At 47.6% G+C, this 13,839-nt stretch overlaps 1 protein-coding gene across 1 annotated transcript; it reads left to right on the top strand.

Moving 5' to 3' along the window:
* The first annotated feature begins 502 nt into the window (after positions 1-502).
* KRT79 (keratin 79) lies at positions 503-11,326 on the top strand. Its single transcript, XM_060024823.1, is given in 7 exon segments — positions 503-976; positions 3,687-3,862; positions 3,864-3,905; positions 5,204-5,264; positions 5,388-5,483; positions 10,885-11,064; positions 11,261-11,326. Coding segments are annotated over 7 exon segments (1,095 nt in total).
* The last annotated feature ends 2,513 nt before the right edge of the window (positions 11,327-13,839 follow it).

The following is a 13,839-nucleotide window of genomic DNA, read 5'->3' as shown; positions in this document are numbered from 1 at the left end:
CAGGTCTGGGCACCCTCTTCCATAGCCCCTTGCCCAATGCCTGTGCCCTCACCACCGCACAGCCTGGGCCCTGGGGCCTTGGCTTACCACAGGGGACTGGGACCAACCCCAGAACAGAGCCCCACTGATGGTGGCCACAAAGCCTGGGTGGGAGGAGGCCAGCCAGTCACTGCGTGGTGGCGGTGGCCATGGCAGCCCCTATCATCCTGTTCCAAGTCAGGAGCGCCCCAGGGGGGAGAAGGGGGTGGCATCCTGCCCCAGACAGTCTCGGCTAAGCCCCAGCTCTGGAGCTCAGGCAATAACTGGGAGCAGCCCCTCCCTCCCGCTATGGGAGAGGAGACTCCCCTGACCAACAGGGCCCCTCCCTCTCTCCAGGGGCGATGGGGCAGGAGTGTCTGTGGAGCCCAGGAGCCGGGAAAAGATAAAAAAGCCATCAGTGGCCCAGCAGCTCACCGTGCTCTTTCCCAGCTCTCCCGGCCTGCACTCCAGCCCTGCTGCAGCCATGAGGTCCTCCGCGTCTCAGCAGACGTACTCCACCAAAGGGGCCTTCAGCTCTAACTCTGCCAGCGGAGGCAGCGGCTCCCGGGCCCCCAGCAGCATCAGCTGGGTGACCGTGTCCCGGAGTGGTGGCAGCGGGGGGAGGGCCCGCTGTGGCCCCAGCATGGGCGGCTTTCGCAGCCGGAGCCTCTATAACTTGGGGGCCAGCAAGAGTATCTTGGTGAGCGTGGCTGGAGGGGCCTCATCTGGACAGGCCCTGGGAGGCTTCGGCCTTGGTGGTGGGGCCTATATGGACCCGGGGGCTGGCAGGCAGACGTTTGGGCCTGCCTGTCCTCCTGGAGGCATCCAGCAGGTCACTGTCAACCAGAGCCTGCTGACCTGCCTCAATGTGGAGATCGACCCAGAGACCCAGCGGGTGCGCACCCAGGGGCGGGAGCAGATCAAGACCCTGAACAAGTTTGCCTCCTTCATCGACAAGGTGGGCCGAGGTGGAAGGAGGCAGGGAGGGGCCATGGAGTGCAAGCCAGGCCCCTAAGAGAGGGTGGGCTGGGCGGAGGCTGGTGCAGCCCATGTGCACTGGGGCCTGGAGTGGATGGAATGACCTTTGGAGCACTTCTGGCCTGAGCGTGGGACGCCTGGACCCGAATGGCTGGACCGTCTTTACTGTAGTTGATGGTGAATCTCGAGTCCACTCACGAGGACTGTTGGCCCAGCCTAGCTTGACCGTGTTGCAGCCTTTCTTATAGTCGTCATTAATGGGGTTACACGGCAGCCTTGTCCCCCAATTAAACAGCGGATTGTCCTCATTGCTCTTCTTAGTGGGGTGGCCCTTACTGCCTCTTGTTGTTTTATAGCTGGGAAAACGGGCTCAAGTGTCAAGTCTCCAAGGAACCCCATCTGTTGCCTGTTCTCTTGGTTTTGGAGGAGGTCTAAGGACAAAGATGTGATCAGGACACAATGGTGGGGGGGTGGGTCCTAGGGGAAGTCTTCTTTTCCCTTCTCCAATTCTTCCTCGCTGTTCCAACCAAGGAGCTCAGTTTGGGGTGGAAAATGAGCATGGTGGTCACCAGGTCACCATGACCTGGGGATATGCAGTTTGATTTGTCCCAGATCGGGAGTGTCCTGACTCCTCCTCCGGCCCTCAGGCCAACTAGGGAAGCTCTTGTATTAATCTCTGGCATTTCCAGGTCCACTTTGCTGCATTGTCTACCTCTACCCCGAGCCCCCCCAGGCAGTGGGACCATGATGAGGAAAATCCTGGTGGATGACCATACCTTGGTTCAGTGATTTGTGGGTTCCCAAAGGATATTCATGTCCCCTTTCTCATATGATACCCACAATGTCTCATGAGAAATCAGTCTAGTGATAGTGTGTTCCTTTTTTGTTTTTTGAAGCATTATTTATTTATTTATTTACTTATTTTTGGCTGCGTCTGGTCTTGGTGGCGGCATGTGGGCTTCTCTCTAGTTGTGGCGTGCGTTTTTTTTTTCTCTCTCTAGTTGTGGCGCACAGGCTTAGCTGCCCTGCGGCACGTGGGATCTTAGTTCCTTGACAAGGGATCGAAACTGTGTCCCCTGCATTGGAAGGCAAATTCTTTACCACTGGACCACCAGGGAAGTCCCGTGTGTCCATTTTTAAGAAGAGAAAATTGAGGTCTGGAGAGGTTGAGTGATTTGCCCAGGATCATATAGGTACTTGGAGGCAGAGGTAGCCCTGGGACTCAGTTCGTGGCATAAAGAGGTCTTTTTGTCACTGCTGCCTAGTGCCCTGGGGCCATGTGACTGTGGGCCTGGGGTGCTGTGGAGGTGGGATCTGGAGAGACCTGATGGCAAAGGGTGAGGCAAACTGTTCTGCCCACCTCCTCACCTTTTCCCCTAGTGACTTTTGTTTCTTTTGTGGGACTGTCCCAGAGGTCAAACAAGCAACACCTTCTCAGACTCTCAGAACCATGGTCTGGGAGCTGAGGCCTGACAGGTTGTCCGTGTCTGATATCCTGAAATCCTGGTTGGGCAGAGAACCCCCCTGGGGGCCCATTAAGTTCACGCCATGAGCACCCTTCTGAGTCTGTAGAAATAGGGCTGGACATCCATGTTTTAAAAATTAAAAAAATGTTGGGCTTCCCTGGTGGCGCAGTGGTTGAGAGTCCGCCTGCCGATGCAGGGGACACGGGTTCGTGCCCCGGTCCGGGAAGATCCCACATGCCGCGGAGAGGCTGGGCCCGTGAGCCATGGCCGCTGAGCCTGCATGTCCGGAGCCTGTGCTCCGCAACGGGAGAGGCCACGACAGTGAGAGGCCCGCGTACCGCAAAAATAAATAAATAAAAAAAATTTAAAAATGTCAAATTTACAGAAAAGTTGCAATAATGGTACAACATATTCCTATATTTCCTTTCACCCAGATTCACCAATTTTTAGCATTTTGTCACATTTGCTTTCTTTCTCTCTCTTTCTGTATGTATATTTGTATATATCCATATGTACCTATATATACCGTATACTATATATGTATCTGCATTAAAAATTTTGATTTTGATGCAGAATTGAGGCTCAGAAACATTGATCTAGTTTGATTTACCCAGGATAAGTGAGAAAGGGAGACCCAGGAAGAAGTGACTTGACTTCTTCCTGGGTCAGGAAGTAAATGACTGACTGAGCGGGGCTTTTTAAAAAAAATTTATTTATTTATTTTGGCCACGTTGGGTCTTTGTTGCTGCATGTGGACTTTTTCTAGTTGCTCTGAGTGGGGGTTTCTCATTGCGGTGGCTTCTCTTGTTGTGGAGCACGGGCTCTAGGCACGCGGGCTTCAGTAGTTGTGGCTCGTGGGCTCTAGAGCACAGGCTCAGTAGTTGTGGTGCACGGGCTTAGTTGCTCCGCGGCGTGTGGGATCTTCTCAGACCAGGGATTGAACCCATGTCCCCTGCGTTGGCAGGCGGATTCTTAACCACTGCGCCACCAGGGAAGCCCCGGAGCTGGGCTTTTATGTTTATTAGCTCTTTAGCGTCCTTGTCATTGGATTGGACTGTCTTTTCCAGCAAAGATTGTTCACTCAGGAACTCCTCCCCACAGCAAGACAGAGGCCCTGCACTGCCCTGTGGTGTCCTGGTCAAGACAGATGGTGACGATGGGCCAGGTCCTTGGTCCCTCCTGGGGCTGGGGCTGGCGCCAGCCACCCTTCTTGCTCTGGCTCAGGTGCCGTTCCTGGAGCAGCAGAACAAGATGCTGGAGAACAAGTGGGCGATGCTACAGGAGCAGGGCCAGAAATTGGGCATCATCTGGAACAATCTGGAGCCCCTCTTTGAGTACTTCATCAACAACCTATGGGGGAAGCTGGACAACCTCCAGAACGAGCAGGGGAGGCTGGACTCAGCTGAAGAACGTGCAGGATCTCGCTGAGGACTTCAAGAGCAAATGAGGAGACCTGGATAGGCTGGGGCCATGTGGGGATGGGGAAGGGTCAGCCTGGGAAATCTCCCCAGAGAGGGCCACCCTATTCTTGGGTCCAGGGACCCAGCTGGGGGAGTGTCCAGACAGAGCTGCTTCCCTCGGGGGCTCAGGTCCTGGACCCATTGCCTCCTGGAGGATTGTCACACTGTGTACTGTTGTAAGATGAAAAAATATTACAAGGTAGGGAGAAAAGTGTAATGAACATTTATGTTCTCATTACCCAACTTTAATAATTGTCTACTCATAGCCAATTTTATTTTGTCTACACCCCTACTCACTCGCTTTTCCTCTTCCCTTATTGTCTTGAAGCAAATCTCAGCCATCATGTCATTTCATTCACAACTATTTTTACTGGATATATTCATATAGTTCATCTGCATAACGTGACTTAATAACACACAAACACAATGCCCTAAGAACACCTAAATCTTTACTTTTTTTTTTTTTTTTTTTTTTTACGGTAGGTGGGCCTCTCACTGTTGTGGCCTCGCCCCGCTGCGGAGCACAGGCTCCGGACGCGCAGGCTCAGCGGCCATGGCTCACGGGCCCAGCTGCTCCGCAGCATGTGGGATCCTCCCGGACCGGGGCACGAACCCGCATCCCCTGCGTCGGCAGGCGGACTCCCAACCACCGCGCCACCAGGGAAGCCCCCACCTAAATCTTTTGAAACAATAATCCTCAGTATCACCAACTATCCAATCAACAATTGAATTTCCAATTGTTCCATAAATGTCATCAATTTAAAAAATACAGTTTGCTTGAATCAAGATGCAAATAAGGTTCACATATTATGATTGGTTGGTCTGTATATTTATGAATTTAAGGTATAAACTTTCATATCTTTTCCCATTGCTTGACACTGGCAATTTCTAAACCTTAAATTCTCTGTAAAAACAGTTGGAGAGAAGTTGGTGTTTTCAATGACATCCTATTGTAGAAAGTGAACGCAAAGGTTAATCATTGTTGACATATCTTCAACCTGTTCCCATAAAGCCTCCCAAGGGCTCTGATCCAAAGAGATGGCTGCTCTCAATTGCCATATTATTGCACAAATACTGTGCTCATTTCCTCAAAGGAAGTGGGAGGAATGTTTAAAGACTGTATCCCTGTTTCTTCATTGGTTAGCTGCATTACAGAACTGCTCCCCAAAGGTGTTCTTGGCCATTGTGGGACCCATCAGGGCTTCCTTAAAGCCAACTGGGTTCAATGTCTTAAAAGGCAGAACTGGGGGGAGGCTGGGCTGAGTCTTCCCTGTGTAACAGGTATGAGGATGAAAGCAACAAGCACACTGCCGCAGAGAACGAGTTTGTGATGCTCAAGAAGGTGAACGAGGTGGCAGGGAGTGGGGGCAGGTGGTCTTCGGCTGCCAGGGTGCTGGGCTGACTCGGAGAGAGGTGAGAGCCCTGGGGGCTGAGCCAACCGCCCTGCTCTCTCTCTCGCCCCCAGGATGTGGGTGCTGCATACATGGGCCAAATGGATCTGCATGGCATGATAGACATCCTGATAGAGGAGATGGAGTTCTTGAGGCATCTTTATGAAGAAGTAAGGTAGCCAATGGACAAGGATACTTACATTCACATACAGCTTTGGGGATTCCCCCTGGAAGTCTGATCAGAATTCACTAGTGCAACTTAATTGATAGAATATAGCACCTGGACCTGGATCAGTACTCGCTTCCATGTTTATGTGCTTATGATGGGCCAGGAACTGAGCTAAGCTTTTTACATAATCCTCTCAACAACTCCATAATATAGGTTCTATTACTGTCTCCCTTTTATAGTCAGGGACACTGAGGCTCTGAGTAACTTGCCCATGGTCACACAGCTAGTTAGAGGCAGTTCTGAAATTAAAACCTGGTCCTTGGACTGTTATACTGTTCCCCTTGTTGCCCAGTTTGTAATGGAGCAAGGGATACAGGAGCAGAGATGGACAGAGAGTGGGGACTGAAATTCCATGTGAGAGCAGGAGGTGAGGTGTGGGTAGCAGGTAGATCACAGAATCTACGAGGGGTCCCAGGAAACAAGGGGGCTTTGAAGACCAAGGTAAGAGGGTTGAACTTGACATGAGTTGGTGATAGACTCTTAGATTCAATAGGGAGCCCAAGGCCAACCTTATGCTCAGAATAAGAGCCCTTTCTCTAATATCCCTGACGGGGGGCATGTAGCCTTTACTTGAATACTTCTAGAGGCAGGGAGCTCACTCTTTTTTAGGGCAGGCATTTCCATTATTGAACAACCGTATTGGAAAGCTGACTTGAATCTTCTTCCCATGACTTCTGCTCTTGATTGGCCCTGATTCTGCCCTCTGGGCTGCACGTATCCAATTGTCTTCCATGTGACACATGTCTGTCATATGAGAACAATGTAGTGGTTGGGATGATTAGTGAACTGACATTTGTGGCATGTGAGAAAGTTGGGGAAACAGCATCCTTAGTCCAGAATCCAGAAAACAGAGAGGTGGGGAGGAAGGTTACAGATACAGACTTCTCTTCATGCAGCCTAATATTGTACTAGTTTATGTGTTATTTTTAGAAGCCATTTCACAATGTTTGCCCCTTAAAAGCTCCCTGGGTTTTTTTACGTGAACGCCTTCAAGTGAGACATGCATCCCCTGTCCTCCAACTTCCTGTATTTGGGCAGCTGAATTTTTGAAACTGAACGCAAGAGTTAATGATTCCCCTTTTTCCTGTGAAATGTTATTGTGGTTCCATCCCATCATTTTAGGTCACTGTGGGTGCTTTGAAACTTGATTCTCCTATCCATATATTGGAGGTGTCCAAATGGCTAAGTGGGTATATTACTGACGCCCCAGCTTTGGGTTATCTGCAGACCTGATAAACTTTCAGTTTAGTTATTTACAACCTTTCAGTGTAAATCATTGATAAAACACATTAAGGCGGACAGAGCCAAGAAAAGAGTCCTCGTCCAAGAGCTAGATCTTCCTTGGTGCCTTCCCACCAGGCTGATCTCATCACTCCACTAATAAATAATTTGTGTTTCAAGAGGCTCAGTTATTTTAAAATCCAGTGAACCATGGCATCATCTGGCCCACATTTTTCTGTCTTATTTTTAAGAATGTCAGAAAAAAAGCATTTCCAAAGAGAGGGGAAAAAAAGCCGTCTTCCAAAGAAAGTCTTGGTCAAATAGCATCTGTGGCATCCTTGAGTAGTTTGGTAACACAGCCGTGGAATAAAATCTATTTGGTTTGACTTTTCCTTAGGGAAGTCTTGCTGGCTCCATGCCTCTCACCCACATTTTAGAATTCATTCTAGAGGTTCATAGGAGATTGATATCAAGTTTAAGTTGGAGAAGTCTAAATCTCTCCCCTTTGAAAATGAGGACGTTTTCATGTCTCAGGCTCTGGAAACTCTTCTACTGTCTATATTTCTCATGGATCTCCAGGGGTGTTTATTTCCTTGGCCATGGCCATGGGGTCCTAGGATTTGCTCCTCTGGCCTGGACCCCTGAGATTCCCAACAAGGCCAAGGTCTCTCATACCCTCAGGGTCTGTCTTGGCTTCCATTTCTTCTCAAGCATCCTGCCCTTTCCAGTTTGATGACTGTTTTCTTGATGGGAAAGAGCAAATGACATAGCAGTTGAGTTGCTGGCTTTGCCTGGGTCTTCTGTAGGGTTAGCCCAATGCTACCTCCCTGTTCTTCACACCTAGAGCTTATCTAATGACCCCTGTCCACTGGCCTTAGCGCTTTTCCAAGTACATCCTTGGCTGTGTTGTTCCCCTTCAAACATCTCTACACGCCTGTCGGGATGAGCTTGTTGGGGAGTGTTCTGTGCCATCATGCTGATCTCTTAGGTGCCTCCCCAGTTTCTTTTTTAGTGGGATCACCGATGGGCATTCACCATCCGGAGCTTCCTTATTCTCCTCTCTCAGGGTGGACTCTCCTTTAGGACAGGTCAAGGGTGCCTAGCTCCTCTTCTCTGAATGGGTAGGAACTAGCTTTCCTACTCTCTCAAAAAGCTTTCCCTTCCTTTGCTGTTCCCTGTCCGTTTGACACATGTGGCTGAATACCTTCCACACGACCACAGAAGGACAGTCTGCCTTTGTGGGTTACCATGTGACGAGAGCCATGTTGGGACAGGGATAAGGTGCATGGGGCAGGCTGTGGCTGACCCTCCCTGGGAGGTCTGGGGGCATTTCAGGGGAGACAGCATTCGTGTTGGATTTTGAAGGAAGGGCGGGACTTCTGAAGGAGGAGCAGCGAGGGTCTGCCAGCCAGGGCCCCAGCCTGCGCCATGACGCGGAGGCACCAAAGAGCACGGTGTGTTTGGGGAGCAGCAGGTGACCTGGCGTCAAGTGTGTGGGAGAAATGGATGAGGAGATGAACAGGGAAGGCGAGCTGGGACCAAGCCAGGGTCACTTCCTGTCAGAGTTCCCCATGTCTGTGGGCATCTCCTTGCGGGGGGAAGAGTGAAGGCCAGAGCAGTCATTCCCTTGCTTGCATACCAGGCGTGATGGCTAACACTGCACTCGGTAATCGATTTCATGGTCTGGTTTTGGTCAAGCCAGATCTCAAGGAAATCCAGAAGGCCAGCCACCAATCCCTGGTGTGTTGTACAGGGCAGGAAAGTTACCTCGTGGCTTCCCTCTGGTCCGGGGGCTCCCTCCGGGATCCAGCTCCAGTGCCCTCACTTCGCCCCTCTGGCTCCTTTTCCCATGCGTGGGTGCTCCCTCCCCTCAGGGCCCCAGATGTCTAAGGAGCTCACACCTTTAATCCACAGAGTTCTTCTCTCTCCACTAGCATTAGCTCTTTCTTTGGAAAGCCTGACCTTTTTATCCTCTAGTCCTAGCAAGAACACCTTTATCCACTCTTGATGGTGTCTGGTAGATAGTGTTTGCCTCCTTGTCTTAAAAATTCCAAGTTAATTTTCCTCAGGACCACGCTCTGGCATGGGACTGTAGAGGGACCCTGAGCTGGGGAGGGTGACGGGTGATGCTGCAAGATGATGCTGGCAACGCACGACTGTGACAGAATGACTTGTTCTGTGGCACATGCCTCACGGGCATCCTGACTGACTTTTGGAGAAATCTGGGCAAATGATTCATTTTACTGAGCTCCCACCATGGGCCACGTATGGATCTGAATCCTCAGATCAACTGCATGAGGAAGGTATTATCACGGCCATTTTACAGAAGAGGAGACTGAGGCCTCGTGAGGCTTAGTGATGACAGTGGTCCCACAGCTGGTAGATGTCAGACTGGGGACTTGAACTTAGCTTTGTCTGTCTTTAGAGCTCATGTCTTTTTTTAAGAGAAAATTTTTAGTTTTTTCTAGTACACTTTGGCCACGCCACGTGGCATGTGGGATCAAACCTGCGCCCCCTGTTGTGGAAGCGCGAAGTCTTAGCCACTGGACCACCAGGGAAGTCCCTAGAGCTCAGGTCTTTTCACTAAACCATAAATATTTTAGTGATTGGATTTCTGCCATTTGTGATTGGATTTTCTGTCCATTTCACCTTTTAAAAGAGAATCTAATTTGAGAATTTAAATCTATGTCCATACAGATGTCAGTTTTGGCTTTGCTAGTTCTTTCTTTCTTTTTTTATAATTTTATTTTTAATTGAAGTATAGTTGATTTACAATATTGTGTTAGTTTCAAGTGTATAGTAAAGTGATTCGGGTATATATATATATATATATATATATATATATATATATATATATATATATATTCTTTTTTCCCTGATTCTTTTCCATTGTAATTTATTACAAGAGGTAGTTCTTTCTTTCTTTATGCCCATCTCCATCTTAGTCTGTATCATCTCAGGTTCTGGTGTCAAACTCCCTGTGTTTGAGACTGAGCTCCTTGCTTAATAGTTTGTGATTTTGGGCAAGTTGCTCTCTGTGCCATTGGGAAAGGGCAGGGAATGAGTTAGTACCTGTCAAGTGCCTGATCACAGGGAACGTCCACTAATGTGGATCGTTCTTGCCATTCTTCTGTCTACTGTAATCCCACTGGCAGCAGTGAAGGGCAGCATGTGAGCAAAGTTGGAGACAAGACCAGAATACGTTGGAAGGTACTGACTTTGAGGCGGAAGATTTTCTTCCCTTTGGGAGCCACTGAGGAGCACTGAGTGGATGAGGGATTTGATCGGAGCTGGGGTTTGGGGCAGTTTTTCTGCAGCCCAGGGCAGGAAGGACCACGGGAGAGACAGAGGCAGAGCCCAACTGAGAGTCAACACAGTTATGACCTAGTGATAAGAGCTGGTCTCAAAGCCCAACATACCGTTCTCGGCATCTTTAAACGTCGTTTTAGGTGTGAGAGCTGATGGTCCTGGAAACACAGGGAGGGTCCAGAACATCAGCATGGACTGTAGATAATTAGTGTATTCCAGAGGAAAACACTTGGGCTTTGGACACTCACCTGACTGGTTCCAGGCTGGGCCCTGCTGGGTCAGACTGGATGACCTTGGATCTTGCGACCCTGGATGTGTCACTTCTTTTCTCCAAGCCTTGTTTCTCACCTGCCTATGTCAGGACCACTGTGAATGGTGATGCAAGTTGTTAAATGCCTGAGCAGAGAGTGGCGTTTGAATCAGGCCCATACTTGGCTGCCTCTGTCCAGAGGAGTGCTGTTTTCTAATTTGCACAGAAGCGCCCTGTGGGCCAGCTGTGGCCCTGCCTGTCTCACAGGGTGTTCTGAGAATTAAAGGTGAATGTGCTGGCTCAGGCCTGGTACCAGCTGGAGTCCAGTCAGCACACATTCCCTTTCCCCTTCTTTAAGCTCTTGGAAGCCTGCAAATCCACACAAAGAAAGATGTCTATAAAACTGGGAGCCCCATTCCAGCTGGAGAGATTGAGGCCTTTCCTGGCAGTTGTAGCTTCCTTCTAGGGCGGAGCCTGGGGGAGAGCACAGACCTCCTGATGCCACCTGGGGACCCCTGGCCTGGAGCATGGGCACTGGTGACAGCTATTTCTGTTTTTGCAGGAGCTGAGTCAAGTGCAGACTCACATGTCTGACACCAGTGTCATCCTCTCCATGGACAACAATAGCAACCTTGACCTGGACAGCATCATCGCCGAGGTTAAGGTCCAGTATGAGAAGATTGCCCAGAAGAGCAGGGCTGAGGCCGAGGCCTGGTACCAGACCAAGGTGAGAGAATGGCCAGTCCAAGGATGTGGGCTAGGCCCGCACCAGGACCTTCCCCCATTGTGAGAGGCCTGGGCAACTGGGCTCCTCGGAGGTCCGGGGCCAAACACATCCAGCCTACACATCCTGCTGTGAGGATGGGCCCAGGGGTCAGTGGTTACCCATGGGGGCCTGGAACGATCTGACAGCTCACTGTCATTTCTTTGCCTCCAAGGAGCTTCAGGTGACAGCTGGGAAGCATGGGGACAACCTGAGGGACACCACGAATGAGATTGCATAGGATCATAAGAGGCTTCTATGAACAACTATATGCAACAAACTGGACAACCTAGAAGAAATGGATAAATTCCTAGAAACATACCACCTACCAAGACTGAATCAGGAAGAAATCAGAAATCTGAACAGATCAATTACTAGTAAGGAGATTGAATCAGTAATCAAAAGTTTCCCAGAAAAGAAAATTCCAGGACCAGATGGCTTCACTGGTAAATTTTCACTGGTAAATTTAATGCCAATCCTTTTCAAACTTCTCCAAAACCCAAGAGGCAGGACAACTCCCAAACTCATTTTATGGGGTTAGCATCAAAGCCAGATAAGCACACTACAAGGAAAAAAACTACAGGCCAACATCCCTGATGAATATAGAGGCAAAAAAATTCCCAACAAAATACTGGAAAGCTGAATTCAGCAGCACATTAAAAGGACTATACACTGTGATCAAGTGGGACTCAACCCTGGGATGCAAGGTTGGTTTGACATACACAAATCAATAAATGTGATACATCACATTAATAGAATGAAAAATAAAAAAATCATGTGATTAAAAATCATATGATCATCTCAACAGATGTAGAAAAAGCATTTGATGAAATTCAACATCCATTCATGATAAAAAACTATCAACAAAGTAGGTATAGAAGGAACATATCTCAGTATGTTCCTCAGTATAGTAAAGACAATGTATGACAAGCCCACAGAGAGCATTATACTTAGTGGTAAAAGGTCACAAGCTTTTCCTCCAAAATCAGGAACAAGGCAAGGGTGCCCACTTTCATAATTTCTACTCAGCTAGTACTGGAAGTCCTAGCCAGAGTATTCAGGCAAGAAAAAGAAATAAAAGGCATTAGAATTGGAAAGGAAGAAGTAAAATTTTCTCTATTTACAGATGACATGATTTTATATGTAGAAAATTCTAAAGACTCCACAAAAAAACTGTTAGCTCTAATCAATGAATTCAGTGAAGTGACAGGATACAAAAGCAACATACAAAAATCTATAGTGGAAAAAAAAAAAATCTATAGTGGGGCTTCCCTGGTGGTGCAGTTGTTGAGAGTCCGCCTGCCGATGCAGGGGACACGGGTTCGTGCCCCGGTCCGGGAAGATCCCACATGTCATGGAGTGGCTGGGCCTGTGAGCCATGGCCGCAGAGCCTGCGTGTCCAGAACCTGTGCTCCACAATGGGAGAGGCCACAACATTGAAAGGCCCGCATACTGCAAAAAAAAAAAAAAAAAATTATAGTGTTTTTAAACACTATCAACAAATTATCTGAGAAAGAAATAAAGAAAATGATCCCATTTACAATAGCATCAAAAACAATAAAATGCTTAGGAATAAATTTAACCAAGGAGGTGACAGGTCTCTACATTGAAAACTGTAAGACATTCATGAAAGAAATTGAAGAAGACACAAATAAATGGAAAGATATCTGTGCTCATGGATTGGAAAAATTAATATTTAAAATATCCGTACTATCCAAAACCATTTATAGATTCAATGAAATCCCTGTCAAGATTCCAATGATATTTGACATAGAAGTAGAAAAAACAATCTTAAAATTCCTTTGGAACCACAAAAGAACCCAAATAGCAAAAGAAATCCTGAGAAAGAAGAACAAAGCAGGAGGCATCACAAGTCCTGGTTTCAAACTATATTATAAAGCTATAATAATCAAAACGGTATGGTCTTGGCATAAAAACAGACACATAGACCAGTGGAATAGAATGGAGCGCCCAAAATACACCCATGCATGTATAATCAACTAATATTTGACAAGAGAGCCAAGAATATTCGATGTAGAAAAGACAGTCTTTTCAATAAATGGCGCTGGGAAAATTGGATATTCATATGTAAAAGAATAAAACTAGACCCCTATCCTACACCACTCACAAAATCAACTTGAAATTAATTGAAGACTTAAATGTAAGACCTGAAACCATAAAACTTCTAGAAGAAAACAGGAAAAACCTTCTTGACATGGGTCTTGGTAATAATTTTTGAGGTGTGTCACACCTAAAGCACAAGAGAGAAATTAAAAAATGAACAAGTGGATACATCAAACTAAAAAACTTCTGCACAGCAAAAGAAATGATCAGCAAAATGAAAGTTCCACCTATGGAATGAGAGAAAATATTTGCAAACCACATACCTGATAGGGGGTTAATACCCAAAATATATAAAGAACTCATACAACTCAATTGCAAAAACCTCCAAATAATCCGAAAAGGAAGAGGACCAAGAAAAACATCTTTTCCAAAGAAGATATTCAACAAGTACATGAAAAGGATGAAAAGGTGCTCAGCATCACTAATCATCAGGGAAATGCAAATTAAAGCCACAATGAGGTATCACCTCATGCTTGTTAGAATGACTATCATCAAAAAGACAAGAAGTAACAGATGCTAGTGAGGATGTAGAGAAAAGGGAACCCTTGTGCACTGTTGGTGAGAATGGAAATTGGTGCAGCCAACTATGGAAAACAGTGTGGAGCTTCCTGAAAAAATTAAAGATAGAAC

The sequence above is a fragment of the Delphinus delphis genome, chromosome 11, assembly GCF_949987515.2.
Source record: "Delphinus delphis chromosome 11, mDelDel1.2, whole genome shotgun sequence".
In the NCBI taxonomy this organism is placed as follows: Eukaryota; Metazoa; Chordata; class Mammalia; order Artiodactyla; family Delphinidae; genus Delphinus; species Delphinus delphis.
The sequence above is the reverse complement of the archived record's forward strand: the minus strand, read 5'-3'. Positions and strand labels throughout refer to the sequence as shown.